The sequence below is a fragment of the Natator depressus genome, chromosome 1, assembly GCF_965152275.1.
Source record: "Natator depressus isolate rNatDep1 chromosome 1, rNatDep2.hap1, whole genome shotgun sequence".
In the NCBI taxonomy this organism is placed as follows: domain Eukaryota; kingdom Metazoa; phylum Chordata; order Testudines; family Cheloniidae; genus Natator; species Natator depressus.
In genome coordinates, this window is record NC_134234.1 from 37726433 (window position 1) to 37748369 (window position 21937).

General features: G+C 43.5%; 1 protein-coding gene across 1 annotated transcript in view; it reads left to right on the plus strand.

Annotated features, from left to right (window-relative positions):
• DDX10 (DEAD-box helicase 10) overlaps positions 1 to 21937 on the plus strand; it is a 336928-nt gene that overhangs the window by 192506 nt on the left and 122485 nt on the right. The window contains exons 14-15 of the mRNA XM_074957670.1: positions 10569 to 10682; positions 21365 to 21526. Of these exons, the coding sequence (XP_074813771.1) occupies positions 10569 to 10682; positions 21365 to 21526 (276 nt within the window). The remainder of the gene's footprint in view (positions 1 to 10568; positions 10683 to 21364; positions 21527 to 21937) is intronic.

Sequence of the window (21937 nt, forward strand, 5' to 3'; positions counted from 1 at the left end):
TACTAGCTTAGAAAAGCAGAGTTTTCAAACTGAGCAATCATTTGCAAAATTCAGGATCATGTCAGCCTTAATATTTGACTGATGCTTTTCAAAGTTTGTACTGTAGCAAATAGAGCGGTACATGAACGCTGCTGTTCGTCTTTTGAATACAAATCTGGCTGGATCCTCATCTTCACAAATGTTCAAGTAAAGGCTAATCACTGCTGCATACCTTACAGAGCACTGATACCTAGCAAGTTTCTAGGTTAGCAGCTACAGATTTCAGATTCTTGCTTAAGTTGTTTTTAAAAGCACATAACCTGAAAATGGAAATAAAAGCTGTATCTTAAATGAGGTGAGCACCATTTCAAAACAAAACAAACCGTTGTTGTTGTTTTTTAAAGCCTGGAGATGAAGGTTTGGAGCATTTTCAAACCCTGGTTCCACTTCCTCTACAGAAAAACTTCTGGCCATGCCTTGTCAGACAGGGCAGAGCAGCCAGGGGAGGACCTGGGACTATGGAGCCAACTTGATATTGAGGCCAGATTTCCATTACCAAATGGGGCAGGAGAGTACAGAAAAGTGCAGAAGTGGAGGCAAGATGGATGAGACATGATGGCTGCTGCAAGCGGCTCACCACCAGTCGTCTGGTCTGCCTTTCACAGAGTTGTTGGGAGAGGAGCAGAGGGTATTGGCTACCCAAGCTCTCCTTTGCTTGTACTCCCACTGAGGTTTGGGGGACTGGGCTTTGAAGTTTGATTGCGTTGCTTCTCGCTGTGAGCTCGAGACAGGGATGTGAGGAGTGGCCAAGCTGCGTCTCACTGCTGCTTTTGTCTATGGGAATCAGTAGAAAAGGGCTGGGAACTCAGCCATATTCTTCCTTCTCCAGCACAGAATAAGGGAAGAGGGAAACTGGCTAGTAAATGGTTTTGTTCTTGCAGTTCCGTGGGGACTGAGTGGGAATTAAACTGTTTCAGGCTTGATAGAGAAGGCACAGCCAAGTGGTTGAAGGACGTGGACTCTCAAATACCTCTGATGGAAGTCTCTCCTGAGAGCCAGGGAACTATAATGTCGATTAGTTTAGAACCAACAATGTGTGGATGCTTTACAAGGCACAAAGATGAAGACACCCTGTGCCTGTTCCTGTGATTTGAAGACTTTCTTTGGAGAGACTGTGGCAGTTTCTAGGAGGGAAGGAGTTGTGAGAACTATATACAGCTTAGACAGAAGAGTTAAACTGCAGTGTGATATTCAGTATGGGGATATCTTAGCTCTCACTGGATAACATCTTGGAGAAATATAAAAACAAGTGTGTGAAGTTGAATACCAAATCCATTTTAAGTTCTTCAGCAGCAGTTGCTGTTGAATGCTGGGTGAAAATAATATGAAATAGTAATGTTATGTGGCTTCTGAAAAATGAGAGTTCATGACCTTTCTTCCCAGGAATATGGAGGAAAAATCCCAAGACTGCAGGAAAGCAATAGCACATTTTATACCTAACATGACATAGAAGTGATTACTCCATCATGACAACTTAGCCTGGCATTGGACAGCTGCTGTGGTGAAGACACTATGCTCATTTTTACAGATTAACAGGCTGTAAACATTGCCTTACCCAATGACTTGGCATTAAGTGAGTTGGAACAAAAGATGAAAATTGATTTTTCAGTGCCCACACTTGGCAGTTTTGTAGCAATCAAAACTTCAAATCTGAAGCAAAGGTACAGGAAGGGACTGTAGGTGGTCTGACACTAAATTGATGAGGCCATAAAAGTATGTACCCAAGTAGATAAATTGGGAATTGTTCACTGAGTCTGGTCTTGGCGCTCCAGGATTTTATTGAAATGTGAACAAGCAACTGGAATTTGTGTTCTGACCATTAAACAGTAAAAAAAAAAAAAAATACTGGTGCTCTCACTTCTACAGTATCCTCCATTGATTATCATACTGCCATGGGAATTTCTGCGGCAGAGCCAATGTAGAGCATCTGTAATATTGTAGCCAAGGAAGTTCTACGCAATCAGTAGCTATTGTGGTGGTGGTTTTTAAATGAATGTCTTTGGGAATCCTAAGCTACTGATTGTGTAGAACTTCCTTGGCTACAATATTACAGATGCTCTGTATTGGCTCTGCCACAGAAGTTCCAACGGCAATATGATGGTTTAAAAAGAGTGGAAATTCTGAGATATCTTGCTTATGGAATATTTTCTCAATAAAAATTGTATTTTTAAGGGTGATTAAATTTGGTCTCTAAAAGCCTGGGGATATCTTTGTTCAGAAACCTCGTCCTTTGCCTGGGGTTTGGTGTAGAAAACACATAAGAACATCAGAACGGCCATACGGGGTCAGACCAAAGGTCCATCTAGCCCAGTGTTCTGTCTTCCGACAGTGGCCAATGCCAGGTACCCCAGAGGGAATGAACAGAACAGGTAGTCATCAAGTGATCCATCCCCTGTCATCCATTACCAGCTTCTGGCAAACAGAGGCTAGGGACACCATCCCTGCCCATTCTGGCTAATAGCCATTGATGGACCTATCCGCCATGAATTTATCTAGATTCTTTTTTGAACCCTGCTATAGCCTTGGCCTTCACAACATTCTTTGGCAAAGAGTTGCACAGGTTGACTATGCATTACGTGAAGAAATACTTCCTTTTATTTGTTTTAAACCTTCTGCCTATTAATTTCATTTGGTGACCCCATGTTCTTGTGTTATGAGAAGGAATAAATAACACTTTCTTATTTACTTTCTCCACACCAGTCATAGTTTTATAGATCTATCATATCCCCCCTTAGTCGTCTCTTTTCCAAGCTGAAAAGTCCCAATCTTATTAATCTGTCCTCATATGGAAGCTGTTCCATACCCCTCATCATTTTTGTTGCCCTTTTCTGAACCTTTTCCAAATTCAATATATCTTTCCAACAGATCTCTCAAAGTTAAGAACTAGATTTTTTTTCATGAGAAAACTAAAGACTTTGAATATCTACAGTATAGTTTAACTTCATGATTATATAACAGGATTCCTTAATTTCCTACTTTTTGTGCTTTTAAAAATCTAATTTTAATTTTAAACTATTGAATAATCCAGCAAAAAACATCTGGCATGTACATGTGTAAGAAAAAATAAAATTTAGGCTGCCGATAAATAATCTAGTTCTGTAACTGTCTGCATTTTATAGAATTTTGTTAAAGAAATTCTAATTTGAATCTACCTTCCAATACTTAGTAACTCTGTAGTATTTTAAAGATTCTAATTCTTGCCACACACCTGTAAGGTCATTGAACAATCACCCCCACCTCATACATGGAAACACAGAGACCGGGAGGTTTTAGGGGCCTGCATTTCCAAAGGTGCTGAGTACCTGCCCCTTTCTTTAAGGTAAATTGCAGTCTTGGATACTAAGCATGTCTGAAAATAGGATCTGGTTGTAATTTTGGGTGCCAAACTTGGTGCACTTCATCCTGAAGATTTTCATATTAGTGACGGGAAGTAGAACATAGATGTTCCTAGCTCATTCCATGGACCATGCTACGTCTGTAGCTTACTGAAGAACAGTGTCTCTTTTTTCCTAAGAAGATGGTGCTTAGTTGCTTCCCATTTTCTGTTGTTGATACTATAAACCATGCAGTCTTCTAGTGAGGTGAGATTTTTGCACATTTTGTTCTTTACTGTTTTTCCTTTATCTCATAATGTAATAACAATTTCAGAGCGTGTGCTCATACCCCCCAAAGACATAGTCTGTTCTTGTTTGAAGGCTTATTGGTTTAGTTCATAGGATCCCTTTACTACTTGATGTAATTCTTTTCTCTTGTCTTTCTGTGTTGTTGGCGGACATTACTTGGCCATGCTCTGATATGGAATGTTTTAGAGTTTATATTAGAGGGTTTGCCCAGGCCTAATTTTTAAGCCCATCCCAAGCCCCCCTGACCTGAGCCAGACAGGGCTGAGTGGTTTGCGGTGTGCCCTTCTCACTGGATACCACCCGTTGCTGTACTAGATGTGCTGCAGAGTGAGGCACTGCAACTCCTTGGCATACACTCTTTGCAGCGTGCACAGGGCAGCAAGGTGGCAGTAGGAACATGGCGCACAGCCACTGCCACCACTGCAATGACCCCTTAGGCAGTCGAGGGTCATCAGAGGCGACCTGACCTGAGCCCAAGAAGACTGCGTTGTTTTCTGACCCAAACCCAAAACTTGTAGTTAGGTTCTGTAGTGTTGCAGGAAGCTCTAGTTTGTAGTACTGCAATTACATAAACCTAGTCACGATAATAGTTGAGATGCTGTGGCATTTTTTCCTCTCAATTTACATTTCCTTTCTTGTCTATAATGTGTTTTAATGAACATTTGACTCAATACTATCTGTTCTATTAAAAAGATACATAGAGAAACATGCAATTATATTGTTGCAAATATAGCTTTTAATATGCTATCTTAACATATATAAATATGCACTTGCACTTAAAAATAAACATACTTAAAGGGGTGGGAATGAACTTAATGGCTCAGCTCACTGGTAATGGATAAGCCTCTTGCTTGTAGGCTATCAGTTTGAAGCTAGAGAGAGTGCAATAATTACTCTTGGGGGAATTCCGCACCAAAAAATTAAAAGTTCTGCGCACAATATTTTAAAATTCTGCATATTTTATTTGTCAAAATAACACAATTTAATCACTTCAATTTCAATTATTTTGGTAATTTTTTTTCAAAATACCTGTTAGCAAGTATGTCTAACAATACAGGACCCCCCTCTCCCGACCCCCCCCCCCCCCCGCAAAAAAAATATTCAGGAAGTGTTTTTTGATAAATAGATTTCTTACTAGGCATATTAATACAGAACTTTGAGTAATTCCTTTACATTACAATACAGAAACATATTTCCTGTACCCCTCAGAAACAGTGCAAAGGCTTGGGAGAGTCAGGGGTAACGGAGGAGCAGAGGGAAGGAGCCTGGGAGTGAATATGTATGGTGGTTGGGTGTGGGTGGGAGAAGTATGGAATAGTTTCTTGAGGGGAAGGGAGGAGGGATTGTTAGGGAGTTGGGGAGCTTCCCCCATGCAGACTCTGGCTGTCCCCGAGCCTCTCCCATTCAGTCAGGCACATCTGCCCATGTGTCCTTGAATCCCCCGATCCCATGTGGCCCTGGAGCCCCCTCCCATTCAGCCCCGGCTCAATGCTGTCACCCCACTAGCTCCTGAGCCTAGGACCCAGTCTGTCCTCCCTCCCCCCCCGCCTATGACTAGCCCTTCTGAGCCCCAGTCTGTGACCCCTTAGCAGCCCTGTGTGCCCCACCCCACTCTGCCTCCTAACCTGGCTCCGTGGGCAGGCTGCTGTAATGAATACTTATCAGAATATATCAAAGCACTTTGCAAAGAAAGACAGGTTCATCCTCATTTTACAAATGGGAAAACCAAAGCACAGAGATGAAGTGACTTGCCCAGGGTCACTCAGCACAGCAGTGGCAGAGTTCAGGCTAGAACCCAGGTCTTCTGAGTCTCTCCAGTGTTCTATCTGCTATACTCTTTGAATAGGTTGGCTATAATTCAATTCCCACGTTGCTGCATGGTGCCAGTTAATACCACCTGTGACTAAGGATTGAAATGGGCTTTTGAGAGCTAGCTACCCTCTTACCTCTGAAATGTTCTGTCTGCCTCATGCCATAATGATGAGTATGGTATAAGAATAAAAGTAGTGTGGGGAAGCTCGTGCTAATCTGTTTTGTGGATAAATAGGATGTTAGTCTCTAGGGTCTGTTAATCTGGCATCTTTCACTAGCACTGCATTTACCACAATAAAGTTACAAGAATCACTTATTGAAACTTTGTCAAATTTTCTAACTCTGCACTGTATAAAAAATGTAGCCTTTTTTTTTTTCTTGGCATACCTCTGTAAGACTCTCAATACTGGATACCGTATAAACGTACCCTCACTTCTTAAAGTCTGTCGCACAAATGAAAAAAGGATTGCAGCACAATGCATGCTGAAAAGACCCATTGGAAGCTATGTTCTAGCAGTGAAGCTTGTGGGCTAGAGAAAACATTTCCCCCCCTGATCTTAGCAATCGGGCAGCTAAACCACACCTCACAGATTCAAAAATTTAATTTTACAAAATCAAATAACTTGCATCTATTCTGAAATATGTTCAGTCACATAGGAAAATAAATGTAAAAATAATTAGCAAATAAAAGTAACAGTTAATATGGAAAGCAGAAAAATAGTAAAATTACTATATAAAATGTTAAAGTAAAAATAGCGTTTTAGAGAAATTAGTGTTTTAGCAGCTTGAAGTAGATACATCTTTAAGTAGTTCATCCAAAGGTTTCCTATTATTGTATTGCTTACGTGGTTTTCTTTGCTGCATCAAGAAAAGCTGGATAAAGTAGGAAATCTTCTGCAGCAAACTAATGCTTTTCAGGTTAGTTTAACAAAAATACAGTGGCTCACTTTGTGGCTTTGATTGTTAGTGTGAATTACAAATTCAAAAGTGCTTTCATGTTTGCTTACAAGTGCCACAAACCAGAAGAGAAGAGGATGGCGGTTTCTGTCCACTGACAGAATATAGAACAGCAAAGAACTCGTGAAGGATAACTAGGAGAGAGCCCAGAAACGCCCTATGTAGCAGGCACATTTGACAATCTGTGAGGACAAATCGTCTTGCTTCTCCATATAGTCTTGTGGTGGAATGTATATAGGCTGATACTTGAGTTCCAGCCTATGGCTTCCCCTTTAAGATAAAGATAAATAGAATTACGGGGTACTGGAACAATTTGTATAGTGGGGGTGCTGACAGCCATTGAACCAAACTGTAAACCCTTTGTATGATGGAAACCACTTCAAGCCAGGGGGTGCAATAGCACCTGCAGCATCCCTAGTTCCAGCACCTATGTAGAATTATGCTTGTGCGGAGCCTGAAACACATTGCATTTGTAGGGCAAGTGATGAGATTGAGGGAAGACACACCTTGCTCAGCTGTTAGGGAAAGGAGTATAAGACAGGTTAGTAATTGCTACATAACACAACAAAAGTAGGTGACAGCACAGCTTTTCAATACTGCTGCTGCTGCAGTTACTAGTTGTCATAATAGATGTGGTTGCCATCTGATAATACAGTACATTAGCCTGTCATAAACCATTTTTCCTCCCGTTTTGCTAAGGTTGTCATTTTTTATTTTATGGTGCATTATTTTCAGTGTATTAGTGTACTGACCTTGAGGAAGATTTACTTTCTCCAGTGAATTTTTGCATTTCCCTTTATATTTAATGTAGTACAGTAAGTGCAGTATATTACATAACTAAAAATGTCAGGTTCTCCTAACCATTGTTTCCTTCAGATTTATGCGACTCCTTTTCTCGCTCTTGTCAAATATTGATACCAGTTTGCAGACAATCCCCACTTTCAGGACACTGGTTTTTCAGGGATGATGAATGATATGTATGTATACTTCCTAGTGAGTCTTAGTGATCCATTTTGCCATAAGATGACTGCTCTGCTGGCAATTGTATCGGACAAGTATTCTGTGTCACTTGATACCCGAATAATATGTCTTTTGTATTTAAAAACACCCTCAAAATTACTGAGGTCTGGACCTCACATCTTATGTGATTCTATGCCCATGTAATCCTTCCTGCTGGATGGGAGCAGATTACCTGTGAAATTGAAACAGCAATCTTAATAGTTGTAAAGGTTTGGACTCACCCCTGCGCTGCCTCCTGCTGGTAGAGCGCCCTCTGCAGGCTGGTGATCTGCCTTACCACCGGCCCCTGTGTCCCTCCCAGGAGCCGGTGCCCCTTTCTCTTTACTGCCCCCCTGGCAGTAGCCCCACACTCTCAGGTTCTGGGTCTCCCCACCCAGGGGAACCCCCACCCCCTAACCCCACCTCGCCTCAGTCTGGGCTACTGCAAGTCCCCTCTTAGCCCCTTGTATCGGGGGCAGACTGCAGTGTATATGCCACTCATCACAGGCAAGGGGGTTTTGGACCTGCTGCTTCCGCCTACCCATGGGCTGCCTCTCTGCAACCCTGCACCTATTCAGCCTGTAGTCAGACCTGCAGCCTGAGGCTCTCCAGGCCGGAGCTCCCAGCTCCTCTGGCCATTCCTGAGCTGTCATAAATATAAAGGGAAGGGTAAACCCCTTTGAAATCCCTCCTGGCCAGGGGAAAGCTCCTCTCACCTGTAAAGGGTTAAGAAGCTAAAGGTAACCTCGCTGGCACCTGACCAAAATGACCAATGAGGAGACAAGATACTTTCAAAAGCTGGGAGGAGGGAGAGAAACAAAGGGTCTGTGTGTCTGTCTATATTCTGTCTTTGCCGGGGATAGACCAGGAATGGAGTCTTAGAACTTTTAGTAAGTAATCTAGCTAGGTACGTGTTAGATTATGATTTCTTTAAATGGCTGAAAAAGAATTGTGCTGAATAGAATAACTATTTCTGTCTGTGTATCTTTTTTGTAACTTAAGATTTTGCCTAGAGGGGTTCTCTGTGTTTTGAATCTAATTACCCTGTAAGGTATCTACCATCCTGATTTTACAGGGGAGATTTCTTTATTTCTATTTACTTCTATTTCTATTAAAAGTCTTCCTGTAAGAAAACTGAATGCTTTTTTTTTTTTATTGTTCTCAGATCCAAGGGTTTGGGTCTGTGGTCACCTAGGCAAATTGGTGAGGCTTTTTATCCAACATTTCCCTGGAAAGGGGGGGTGCAAGTGTTGGGAGGATTGTTCATTGTTCTTAAGATCCAAGGGTCTGGGTCTGTAGTCACCTAGGCAAATTGGTGAGGCGTTTTACCAAACCTTGTCCAGAAAGTGGGGTGCAAGGTTTTGGGAAGTATTTTGGGGGGAAAGACGTGTCCAAACAGCTCTTCTCCAGTAACCAGTATTTGTATGGTGGTGGTAGCGGCCAATCCAAGGACAAAGGGTGGAATATTTTGTACCTTGGGGAAGTTTTGACCTAAGCTGGTAAAGATAAGCTTAGGAGGTTTTTCATGCAGGTCCCCACATCTGTACCCTAGAGTTCAGAGTGGGGGAGGAACCTTGACACGAGCCCTGCTCCAATCTAGGTGTCCTGCTCGGCACCTTGCAGCAAAGCCCTTTTCCCTCTTATAGGCAGAGGGAGACTGACTGGGCTCCTGGCTCACAGCCTTTTATAGGGGCCAGCTGGGCCTGATTGAGCTGACCACAGCTGCAGCTGCTCCCTTAATCCTGCTGGGCTTTTCCCCACAGCCCCGGTCCTCTCCCCGAGCTGGCCTCAGCCCAGTCAAGGCTAGAGCGGGTAACCACCCCGCTACAATAGTCAACATTAACTATTTCACTGTTGATCACTTTAGCAGAAACATAGGATAATGTGCTTATTTCACCAGTCCAAACTACTCAAGATTCTGAAAGTCCCCGCTATTCCCTACCTGTTGGTCAAAACCTATCGCTTCCCTTTCTTCCAACAACTTCTGCAATGTAGTTGTTTTATCAGTTCACAAATCTAAAGCACAACAGACAGAAAACATGGGTATAGCATAAAATAGATGGTCAGGGTTTGTGCTGATTGACTGTATTGTTACTTTTTCTAGACAGCGCTGCTCATTCCATGGTAGTCATGGGAGAACATGTTGGGACGTGTGGATGGATTTTACTGTTTCTAATGTTCTAGTTTTCGTTTCACTGGTGTCCTTGGAATTTTCTGTTGCACTCAAAAAGCTCTCTGTTAAATGGGATGAATCTAATATGGCAGCTAGATGCTGCAGGGGTTGGAACTGCAAACATAAATGCTGTTTAATACTAAATCTCCACACTCTTTCTCTCATCTGAACGCTCCCATGCATATGTTCATCCACTTCTTACATACTGTGGTTGGAGCGCAGGAGGGAAGGGTTGTGGAGCTGGAGAGTTCCTTGATAGCCATTTGTCCCACATGATTGGGGGGAGCAGCGCTGTGGGTGGCATCCAGAACCATCGGGTCTACTCATCCCTTCAGGTACCTGAACTACTGCAAAGTGCGCACAAGCAGACCCGTGGTGAATGCTGCAGAAGTAGGTGGACTTGAGTGTAACACCAAGGTCATGGTACCAGTCAATGTAAGGTAGTAGCTGTAGAAGCAGCAGTTGTTGTTTGCGGCTTTCCTGTCATGAGAGAGAGGAAGAAGTTGCTCAGGCCCTCCATGTCAACCCAACTATTGTCTGGCTAGTCATGCTGATGAGGGAAGCCAGTGGCTTTAGCCAGTGATATCTCAGTCTGTATCTAGATTGTGCATTGGCTGTTGCCATATATAGGCAGTGAGAAGGGAGTCTATCTCACAGCACCAACAAGTGAGTGTGACTTGGAGGGTCCAGGTTGTCTGATGCCAATAGGATGTAAGTTACTTAGAACACTCTAAAGATACTTGTTTTTTATTATATGACCTGATTCAAGCAGTTGCATCTATGCAAAAGTACCTTAGCCTTGTTTATATTAGTCATCCTATTCTAAAACTCACCTATAGTGTGTATATTTTGGCAAATAGCTTTTTACTTAATACCATAAACAGAAGTTAAAGTTCAAATCCTAGTGTAGTCTTCTCTGACAAAAAGTAACCATGTTCTCTCCCATCTGCTTTTTTAAAATACAGAATACCTCGAATTCAAAATTGAAGAAGAAAGCTACTAAAACCAAAGAAGCCAAAAAAATATTGAAGAGGAAATTTAAAGTCAACACAAAAATTGTCTTTACTGAAGATGGGGAGGTAAGATCAGTTCAAAATACACAGCAGACACTGGTAGTAGCTGAATTTATATTTTCTGTGAAAACAAATATACTTCAAACTGAGTCATAGACAGCGCTTCTGATTTTAGGTTTTAACTGGGAAACATTAATAAAACACCCTCAATTTAAAAAATTGTGTTTATCCAATAAACCACTGGAAAAAACATTGGAAATAGTTACTTGTTTCTGAGGACTTGTCTAGATGGAGCAGTAATGCTTGCAACAGTGGTGTGAATTCTGAAGTACGCTAACATGTTGTACATTAATTGGTCCATGGAGACCCTGCTGGTGTGCACTAAAGGTTCCCTAGTGTGTTTTAATATAGGACTGTTTGAAACAGTACTACGTTAAAGCATACTAGGGTACGTTACAAAGAGATTACACCTTTTACAGTATATACTACTATTGTGAGTAGTATGCGTAATATTATATAATACAGAGAGAGCCCTGCAAAAAACATATTTTTGGACATCCACATAAAACTCAAATTGCTTAAAAAACCAAACAAACCCTGAAAATGAAATTAATAAACCACAAAAAACCCAAAAAACCCTAGTTATTCAGTTTGGCCCAGATTTTCAAAAGTACTTTCTGCTCATAATTGAAGCTAGATTTGCAAAACAGCTCAGCTCCCATTTAAATCTAATTGTACTGAGAACAATAGGAGCAGATGTATACTGAACACTTTTCATATATTCCGATGTTTAAATGCAGGCTCTTGGGTTCTTTTGGAAATCTGGCCCTCCCAACTGCAGAAGAGAAAGTCTCTGGTGTTTTTTAAGGAAGATCTGTCAAATCCCAATGCTATCACTTGAAAAAGTTCTACCAATCCCTTGTATGGCAGTGGAATTAAAAGATGTGTCCCTATTTTTCTCTCAAATGTCCAGTATTTGTAGCTTTCATATGTCATCTGAGTAAAGAAGGTGCCAAGCTTATATACCAAATAGGGGGGAGATAGCTGTGCATTGAACTCTAGTAATTTAATTGGCTATCCTAACACCATTTGGAAAAATGTATTCATTTTTATATAGAAGTGAACTGCTGTATAGTGCTAGCCCCTCCAGTACTGTTTGGTTGTAACCCAAACAAGCAAACCTCAGTGCTGCTTAAATATTAAATCTCTCTAACATATGATTTCAGAAACATCAGAAGTTTGCTTTGGTTTTCTGTTTTCTGTGTTGAGATAAAAGGTAGCTTTTGTATTAGAGCAGTTTCATCAGTTAATGGGATGTAAACTAAATATAGTGATTACTTTTAAAATTTCTCAGTTGCCTTTGTAACTAAATAACATTCCCACGGTATGCTGAACATTGGGAATACTGTGGTAATATTACTTAGTTATCAAAATTCGAAAGCTTTTAAGGATGGCCTCACTAATAGAAGCAGTCTGTTCAAAACGATAACTAATTTCAGATATGGAAAAATTCCCTCAGTAATTTTTAAAGTATTTACTTCTCCAAGAAACATATTAAAACTAGGCCCTTTAGACAGCTATGGTACATAATGGACAAAACGCCTGGTTAGTAGAGTTACACCAGTAGTAAATTAGGCTCAGTGCATTCACTTGGATTTATAAGATACTGTAGTGAATCAAAAGAGCATGCGATTCCATCCATATACACATTTTAGTAAAGATAAATTGTGTGTGTTTGTAAGGGGTTTTCAAAGGGAAAATATGAAAATTGTTTAAATTAAGCTGAAATCTAAATGCCTTTTTAAATAATTTAAACATGCTGCTGCTTTAATGCTGTTTTGGAACAAAAAGTGAATGCTGAGGGGGTATAGTGTAGTGTGTGTAGTAGCTGATAGAAATTCTCTGCTTTAATTTTTTAGCAAGTGCTTTAAAATATTTCTCTTGCATTCTGAATCATAGATGCTGGTCTGTCAGTTTGTATAATTACGACAATGTATTAAGATTTGTTCATGAATTTATGTGAGGGATGATCATGACTGCAGTTGCACTGTGTTCAGAATATGAAATAGAAATGCTATTCTTATAATAACTCTTAAGGAAGTCTCATAGGGGAAAGCTACTGGAAAAGATTAATCATGGCTTTAAAGATACAAGCCTTAATTTCCAGACATTTGTGCATGCAGTTACCACCATTGCATGTGTAAATTGGGTGTAATTGCATACACAAGTAGTCAGTTGTGCATTTAACTGGCCAGTTCATATATATATGCCTAATTGGACATACATTTTTAAAGATGCAGTTACACAAAGCTGTCTTAAAATCTGGCCAATGAATTACAGTTCTTTAGTAAGTCAGTTCATAATGCATAGAGGTAATTAGACCTGGTTGTGTTTTTAAAAACACAATCTTGGATACCAAAATTTGAGAAAGGGATTCATTTCTTTTGAACCCCCAAACTGGTACTTGTAAGTATGAGGAGGAACAAAGCATTCAAATTTAGCTGGTGGGTAGATAAGTGTTTCATGTGATCCAGAGCAGTGAACCATAAAGCAACAAGGACAGAGACTAAAAATGAGCACGGGGATTATAGTTTGAACAGCAGCACAACAGAGAACAGGTTTTGGAGATATTTATAGAAATATAAACTTTGCATCTGTAGAAGTTATTCCAACATTCTGGTGGGCTCTAATGAAACCACGCTGAAGTTTTACTGTGCTACTTAATATATTTCTCTTTAGTAAAATAAAACTCTTTTAAGACGTGTGTTCTGAATATTGTACACAAATGAATTCAATTTTACAACAGGGAATACATTGCAATTGGTTTTATTTCTGGGTATGAAGGTCCAGGAGGATGCAGCACAGAGTATTAGTAAATGATCCTCTTTCTCCTTGCCTGACAGCAGATCAAAATTCTGAACTTGTTTTCCCATTTTTTTGCAAAATATATTGGAGTGTCATAAATTTTCTCCACATATATCCACTCTTTCATTTAAAGAAACCCTCCCACCCCCATCCACAAGAACTACATTTTTGAAAGGCTACTCCAAAAGAAGGTTGCTTGACGTGTGAACAGATGTTTACAAGATTTTTTTAAATACTTCTGAACCCTTGGCTTAAATCTCTGAAACTCAAGATCAAAATAATGCATTGAAGCCAAGCCCATAAGTCATGGGTAATCAACGTTCTGCCTGGAAGTCACATTTGGCCCTTCAACACTACTAATGCAGTCTGGAAGAATAACTAGTAGAAAACTTTACATCTGGCATTCTCTGTAGTCTGTTACAACATGTCGCAACAACAAGCATACTCCCACCTACTTGCTTACATACAAGTTCTTCTTCCAGTGCTTGCTCATGTCAATTCCTTTCTAGGTGGTTGTGCGCCCCCATGCACAGTTGTCGGAGATTTTTGCCTGAGCAGTATCTGTAGGGTCGGCTATGGCGCCCTCTGGGGTGCCGCGCTCATGTGTCAGTATATTAGGCACTGCCAGTCCTACACCCTCTCAGTTGCTTCTTACCACCTGTGACAGTTGGTCGGAGCGCCTTCCCCTTGCCTAGCAAGTGGTTAATGTTTTTTTCTTCACTTCATGCTTTACTGCTTTGTAGTTTTGTTGACGGTAGTTAGCTAGTGAAGTAGTTGTTAAGCACTGTAGTTAGTAAGTTAGGGTCCCAGCGGGGACTTTGCCCCAGGTGGGGCATGCACCAGTTTCCAGGTTTTAAGCCCTACAGTGACTGTGACAGGTCTGTGCCTGTTAATGACCCCCATAGCAGCTGCCTAAAGTGCTTGGGGGAATTGCATGTAAAAGAAAAGTGTTGCATCTGTAAGAACTTTCGTCCCAGGACACAGAAGGAGAACGAGATCCATTTGATGGCCCTCCTCATGGAGGCTGCTCTCCGCCCGGCCTCGGAGCCTTCCCAGCCAGACGCGACTCCCAGTACTTCGGCCTCTGTGTGTAGCGCACCCCCGGCACCAAGTTCTACCCAGCACCGCTCCCCTTCGCTGGTGTCCAAGAAGAAATCGAAGAAGTGTGACCCGGAACCGAGCAAGAAAGACCAAGGGGCATTGGGCAAAGGACCCTTTCAGGCAGCCCACTCCCAGTCTCCACCCTCTAGAAGAGGTTTGCCTGGAGGGAGGCGTCTGTCACCGTATGGCCGGCACCGGTCATCCTCCCACCAATCGTCTCCAGCCTGTGGGAACGTTCCCCAACGTGGTCCAATCTGCCCGCTCCCGGCACCGATCCCCTTATTCTAGGCAACATTCACCCATGGGCACAGTTAGCCGCCAGACTCAGACGTAGACAGCCCCACCGTGGTCACTGGAAGGGGATTCCTCTGGCACGGAAAAGGAGTTCATCCCTTCACAGAATCAGTGCGCAAAGCGCAGTTGGATGCCAGGATGGAGGAGTGAGTGCCCACCCCAAAACCTCCTTTGCCAATGGCAGATGAAGCCCCGGGTCCTCCCCTGGTCGTCCAGTTGTCCTCATCCACTCTAGATGAGGCTGTTGTGGGGCCCTCTCACGCTATCCCACTGGATGATTTTGAGGAGCACCAAGCCCTGCTCCAGAGGGTGGTCACAAACTTAGGCCTAGAGGTGGAAGAGATGGTAGAGCAATCGGATAACTTCTTTAATGTCCTCTCCGCATCAACCCCCGGATGTGTTGCGCTTCCGGTGCACAATGGGGTCCTAAAGATTATCATTAATGATCTAGATGATGGGATGTATTGTACCCTCAGCAAGTCTGCGGCTGACACTAAGCTGGGGGGAAAGGTAGATATGCTGGAGGGTAGAGTTAGGGTCCAGAGTGACCTAGACAAATTGGAGGATTGGGCCAAAAGACATCTGATGAGGTTCAACAAGGACAAGTGCAGAGTCCTGCACTTAGGAAGGAAGAATCCCATGCATTGCTACAGGCTGGGGACTGACTGGCTAACGGCAGTTCTGCAGAAAAGGACCTGGGGATTACAGTAGACGAGAAGCTGGATATGAGTCAGCAGTGTGCCCTTTTTGCCAAGAAGGCTAACGGCATATTGGGTTGCATTAGTAGGAGTATTTCCAGTAGATTGAAGGAAGTGATTATTCCCCTCTATTCAGCACTGGTGAGGCCACATCTGGAATATTGCGTCCAGTTTTGGGCCCCCCACTACAGAAGGGATGTGGACAAATTGGAGAGAGTCCAGCAGACTCTCCTAGGCAATGAAAATTATTAGGAGGCTGGGGCACATGACTTACGAGGAGAGGCTGAGGAACTGGACTTATTTAATCTGAAGAAGAGAAGAGTGGGGGGGGGGGGCGGGGATTTGATAGCAGCGTTCAACTATCTGAAGGTGGCTTCCAAAGAGGATGGAACTAGGCTGTTCTCAGTGGTGGCAGATGACAGAACAAGAAACAATGGTCTCAAATTGCAGTGGGGGGAGGCCTAGGTTGGATATTAGGAAAAACTATTTCACTAGGAGGGTGGTGAAACACTGGAATGGGTTACCTAGGGAGTTGGTGAAATCTCCATCCTTAGAGGTTTTTAAGGTCAGGCTTGACAAAGCCCTGGCTGGGATAATTTAGTTGGGGTTGGACTAGATGACCTCCTGAGGTCTCTTCCAAACCTGATATTATATGATTAAAGGTTGCCAAAGCCCTCTGGCAAACCCTATCCTCAATCCCACCCACCTCCAAGAGGGCTGAAAAGAAGTATTTCATCCTAGCCAAGGGGTTCGAATACTTGTACACCCACCCAACAAGGGTCCCTTGTTGAGGAGCGTACCACAGCAGCACGCTGCTCCCTCCAAATTGTGTGGGACGCAGTTGATTCGGTGGACTGGGTGATCGCTTCAGCAGTGGTCATGAGGCACAGTTCTTGGTGTCAGACCGCATGCTTGTCCCAGGAGATGCAGTCCTCAATCCAGGACCTCCGGTTTGATGGCGTTAGATTCTTTGCAGAGCAGACAGATGCAAGGCTGCATGAACTAAAGGACATTCAGGCCACCCTCCACTTGCTGGGTCTGCATGCGCCTCAGTCGGTGAGGAAGCAGTTCTGGCTGCCCCGCAGCCAAGGCCTTGGCAACCTCGACAGGGGTCTGCAAGGAGATGGGATAGGGACATGAGTTTTTGTTGTCACTGCCCTTCCTCCTCCTGCTGACCTGCGCAACCTGGCCTGGCAAAAGATCATGGGGGCCAGAAGTGCTCGTTTTGAGGGTGCGCTTGATAGTGATGCCCCAGTCAACTCCCTTGGATTCACCTCATTCATTCCTCAGCTGTCTTCGTCCCTACCATTCAGCCTAGTCACCTTGGACCGTTGGGTGCTAGAAATTGTATCTCTGGGCTACACCCAGCAATTCTCGGCCATGCCCCCCCTTCCCTGTCCCTCTTCATGGACCCTTCTCACGAGCAACTCGTAGTTCAGGAGGTCAACAAGCTCCTTCAGTTGGGGGCAGTGGAGGAGTTCCCTTGGGAAATGAGGGGCAAAGGGTTCTACTCCCACTATTTTCTAATGGTGAAAGCAAAAGGGGGCCTAAGACCCATTCTGTACCTGTGGCAACTCAACAAATATCTCAAAAAGTTGAAGTTCCTCATGGTCTCCTTGGCCTCCATCATTCCCTCCTTGGATCCGGGAGACTGGTATGCTGCTGTCGAATTGAAAGACACTTATTTTCACATTTCCATCTTCCAAGGACACAGATGGTTTCTCCGTTTTATGGTGGGACAGCGTCATTTCCAATTCACAGTGATGCGCTTTGGTCTCTCATCGGCCCTGCGGGTAGTCACAAAATGCATGGCTCTGGTAGCCACTTACCTGAGACATCAAGGGGTCCAGGTCTTTCCTTATCTCAATGATTGGCTCATCAAGGGCAGATCGCGGGATCAAGTGCAGAGGAGTGTCGATCTGGTGTGTTCTACCTGTCGTGACCTTGGTCTATTAGTAAACAAAAAGAAATCGTCCCTCATACCAGTGCAACGGATAGAGTTCATGGGGCGGTTCTTGACTCCATGCCATTCAGAGCCTTCCTTCCGGAGGCCCGTTTCCAGGCCATGTTGGGCTTGATCTCCCATATAAGGGGCCACCCGCTTACCACTGCCCACACCTGCCTGAGGTTGTTAGGCCACAATGCAGCTTGTACGTACGTGATCCGTCATGCTCAGCTCCATCTCCGGCTGCTGCAAGCATGGCTAACATTGGTCTACATGCCCAACAGACACGAGCTAAACCTGGTAGTCAGAGTGCCGGACCACATCCGGGTATCACTTAAATGGTGGTTGGACCCTGAATTGGTGTTGAGGGGGTTCCCTTCATGGCGCCATCGCCATCGCTGTCCCTGGTTTCTGGTGCCTCGGACCTGGGCTGGGGAGCGCACTTGGGCAAGCTCAGCACACAAGGCTGCTGGTTGTGGGATGGTTGCTCCCTCCACATAAATGTCAGGGAGCTCAGAGTGGTTCATTTGGCTGGCTAGGCTTTCCAGTCCCGCTTGAAGGACAAGGTGGTACAAGTCCTGATGGACAACACCGCTGCGATGTTTTATATCAACAAGTAAGGCGGAGCCAAGTTGTTGGCCCTTTGCCAAGAAGCTGTCTGACTCTGGGACTTCTGTGTGCAGCATGCCATTCATCTCATGGCCGGGCACCTCCTGGGGACCAGGAATGTATTGGTAGATCGCCTCAGCAGAACCTTCTCGTCGTGCCACGAATGGTCACTCCATCCCGAGGCGATCAGCGTGATTCCCCCAAAGGTGGGGAAGTCCCCAGGTTGTATTTGTTTGTGACTCATCAGAATAGGAAATGCCACACGTTTTGGTGGTTTGACAGAGGCTCCCTGTCAGACACCACCTCATTCACATGGTTGGGGGCTCTTATGTATGCTTTCCCCCTGGTGACAATAATCCAGAGTCCTCAAGAAGATGAAATAGGACAAAGTGAAGGTAATCCCAATAGCCCCGGCTTGGTCTTGCCAGCACTGGTTTGGCACGCTGCTGGACTTCTAGGTGGCAGCCCCGCTGCAGCTCCCTCTCTGGCCAGATCTGCTGTCCCAGAACCACAGTGGTCTTCTGCACCTGAATCTGGCGGCACTGCACCTGACGGCTTGGCTGCTGCATGCTTAAATGCGGAAGAGCAGGAGTGCTCGGTCTGTGTCCAGCAGGTCCGGTTGGGCAGCAGGAAGCCCTCTACCAGGGAAACCTGCCTAGCCAAATGGAAATGGTTCACGTGCTGGGCATCAGATCAGGGTATTAGGCCTAAACAGGCCTCACTGCAGTCAACTCTTGACTACCTTCTATATCTTAAGTTCCAGGGCTTGTCCCTTTCATCAGTTAAGGTCCGTTTGGCCGCTATATCAGCCTTTCATCCTCCAGTCCAGGGCAAGTTGGTCTTTGTTCACGACGTGATGGTCTGGTTCTCGAAGGGTCTGGAGCGACTCTATCCTCATGTCCAGGACCTTGTCCCTCCTTGGGACCTGAATCTAGTGCTGCCACAGCTCATGGGGCCCCATTTGAGCCATTGGCTTCCTGTTGCCGCCTTCTACTCTCCTGGAAGGTGGTATTCCTGGTGGCAATAACATCTGCCCGTAGGGTCTCTGAGATTAGGGCACTTACCTTGGAGCTCCCTATACAGTGTTTTTCAAGGCCAAGGTCCAGCTGCGACTGCAACCAGCTTTCCTGCCCGAGGTGGTTTTGCAATTTCACACGAGCCAGGACATATTCTTGCCTGTCTTCTTCCCGAAGCCTCATAAGTCTGAGGAGGAGAGTAGATGACACTCTTTGGACATGAGGACAGTGCTAGCCTTTTAAATTGAAAGGACCAGGCTGTTCCATAAGTCAAGGCAGCTGCTCATCACGGTGGCAGACAGGATGAAAGGCTCTCTGGTGTCCACTCAGAGAATTTCATCCTGGATCACCACCTGCACCTCTTTTGCTATGATCAGGCGAAAGTGCCTCTGGCGATTGTAACCGCTCATTTGACTAGGGTGCAAGTCTCCTCGGCGGCCTTCCTGGCTCAAGTGCCAATTGAAGATATCTTCAGGGCCGCTCCCTGGTCATCCGTTCACACGTTCACGTCTCACTGTGTGCTTACCCAGCAAGCCCAAGACGATGCTGCCTTCGGTAGAGCAGTGTTGCAACTCACACGACCTTGAACTCCGAGCCCACCTCCAGGAATGCTTCTTGTGAGTCACCTAGAATGGAATTGATATGAGCAAGCACTCGAAGAAGAAAAACGGTTGCCTACCTTGCATAACTGTTGTTCTTTCAGATGTGTTGCTCCTATCTGTTCCATTACCCACCCTCCTGCCTCTCTGTCGGAGTTGCTCCCAAGAAGGAACTGACGGCGCCTAATATACCAACGCATGAGCACAGCATTCCAGAGGGTACCACAACTGACCCTATGGATACCGCTAATGCAAAAATCTCCAACAACTGTGCACGTGGGCACGCACACACCTAGAATGGAATGGATATGAGCAACACATCTTGAAGAACAGCAGTTACAAAAGGTAGGTAACAGTTTTTTATTTCACCTGGCCTTTGTCCCAATTAATATTTGAGCATCTCACGGTTTCACATTAAAGTGAAGGAAATGGTGGGAGATCTGCTGTAACCAAAGAACCCAAACATCTTGTTTCTCACAATGAGGAGACACTACTGGGTTTGGCCTCCCTGCATCTTTCACAGAGGGAGATCAACAGAAGACGTTGCATGTGGAGAGTCAGACTTAGCTTTCAGATCCCATATAAATTTTTCCAAAGATGGGAACTACATTCAAGCTATTACTGTATATTCAAACACAATAGTATATTTGAAGGTCAGTATAGTACATGTACATGTGGACTGTTCAGGGAATTGAGATTGCTTGCAGAGCAAAGGATGTGAGGTCCTTATGAAGAGAAGCCTGGGAAATGTGAAAAATACTGTTTCTTAAAATTGATGTAAATGTAATTTCCATTTAATCATATTAGCAATCTAAAGTATTTTCTTGAAAACAACTTTTTTCTAACAAAATGACTAAAAATGTCTATAGCATATTTGTCTTATTAGGCAGAGAGTAAAAAGCAGATATCCAAACAGATTTCAAAGGAAAGCATTAAAAGCATGGTTTAATGGACAGTTTATTTTGAAGAGCTATTCATTTTTAATTAATGTAAACCCTATAAAAAGTTAAAATGCCTATTTTTGTTTGTTGTGTATAAATATAGTGTTGTTTACCCCATCACATAACACAAGACCCAGGGGTTTCCCAATGAAATTAATAGGTAACAGGTTTAAAACAAACATAAGGAAGTACATACTTCAGACAGTGTACAGTCAACCTGTGGAACTCGTTGCCAGGGGATGTTGTGAAGATCAAAGGTATAACTGGATTAAAAAAAGATGTAGGTAAGTTCACAGAGGATAGTTCATCAATGGCTATTAACCAAGATGGTCAGGGATGCAACCACATGCTCTGGGTGTCCCTAAACCTCTGGCTACCGGAAGGTGGGAGTCAACAACGGGAAGGCTCACTCAATAATTGCCCTGATGTGTTCATTCCCTCTGACACATCCGGCACTGGTTGCTGTTGAAAGACAGAATACTGGGCCCCATGGACAATTGGTCTCACCCAGTATGACAATTCTTATGTTCTTAATATATAATCCTCTGCAAACAGCTTTTTTGTTTAGTCTAGCAAAAATAATTAGTATATGGCTACTTATTTGATTAGTAATGAAATACATTTTAGCATTGGATGCAGGAAAATGGCTCTAAACATTTTTATTGTCTTATATAATCCAGTTAGTTCAGGAGTGGCCACCCGCACAAAAATCCAGTGTGGACAGTGAAGAGAAGGAAGATGATTCTGGTGGCATCAACCTAAATAAAGCAAAGGAAAGATTACAGGAAGAGGACAAATTTGACAAAGAAGCATACAGGAAGAAAATTAAAGAAAAACATAGGGTAAGTCAAGTCCTTCACCAATCATTGAAATAGAAACAAATGCTGTTAAATGTTTGAGTGACTCCGTGAGAAAATATTTAAATGTTGTGCAATATATTGAAAAGTAAATTTAACATAATTATTAAATTCTGGAATTGTTCTCATCACTGCATAAGACATAGGGAAAAAAAAGAACTGCCTACTTCAGTGTTCTGTAAAGATATTTATAGTTTAAATAGATTGGCAATACAAAGCACTGGAAGATGCCAGAGGTTGATTCTAACTTTTGATGATTTTTGGAAGTAAAAGGCCAATGACAGCAATCCAGTGACAGCATTTTTACTGGCAGGGGTTAGTGTAGGAAATTAATTTTAAGGAGAGGTTTTTAAAAAAGTGAGGGAGGTTACCTGGCACACACACTTTAACAAATGC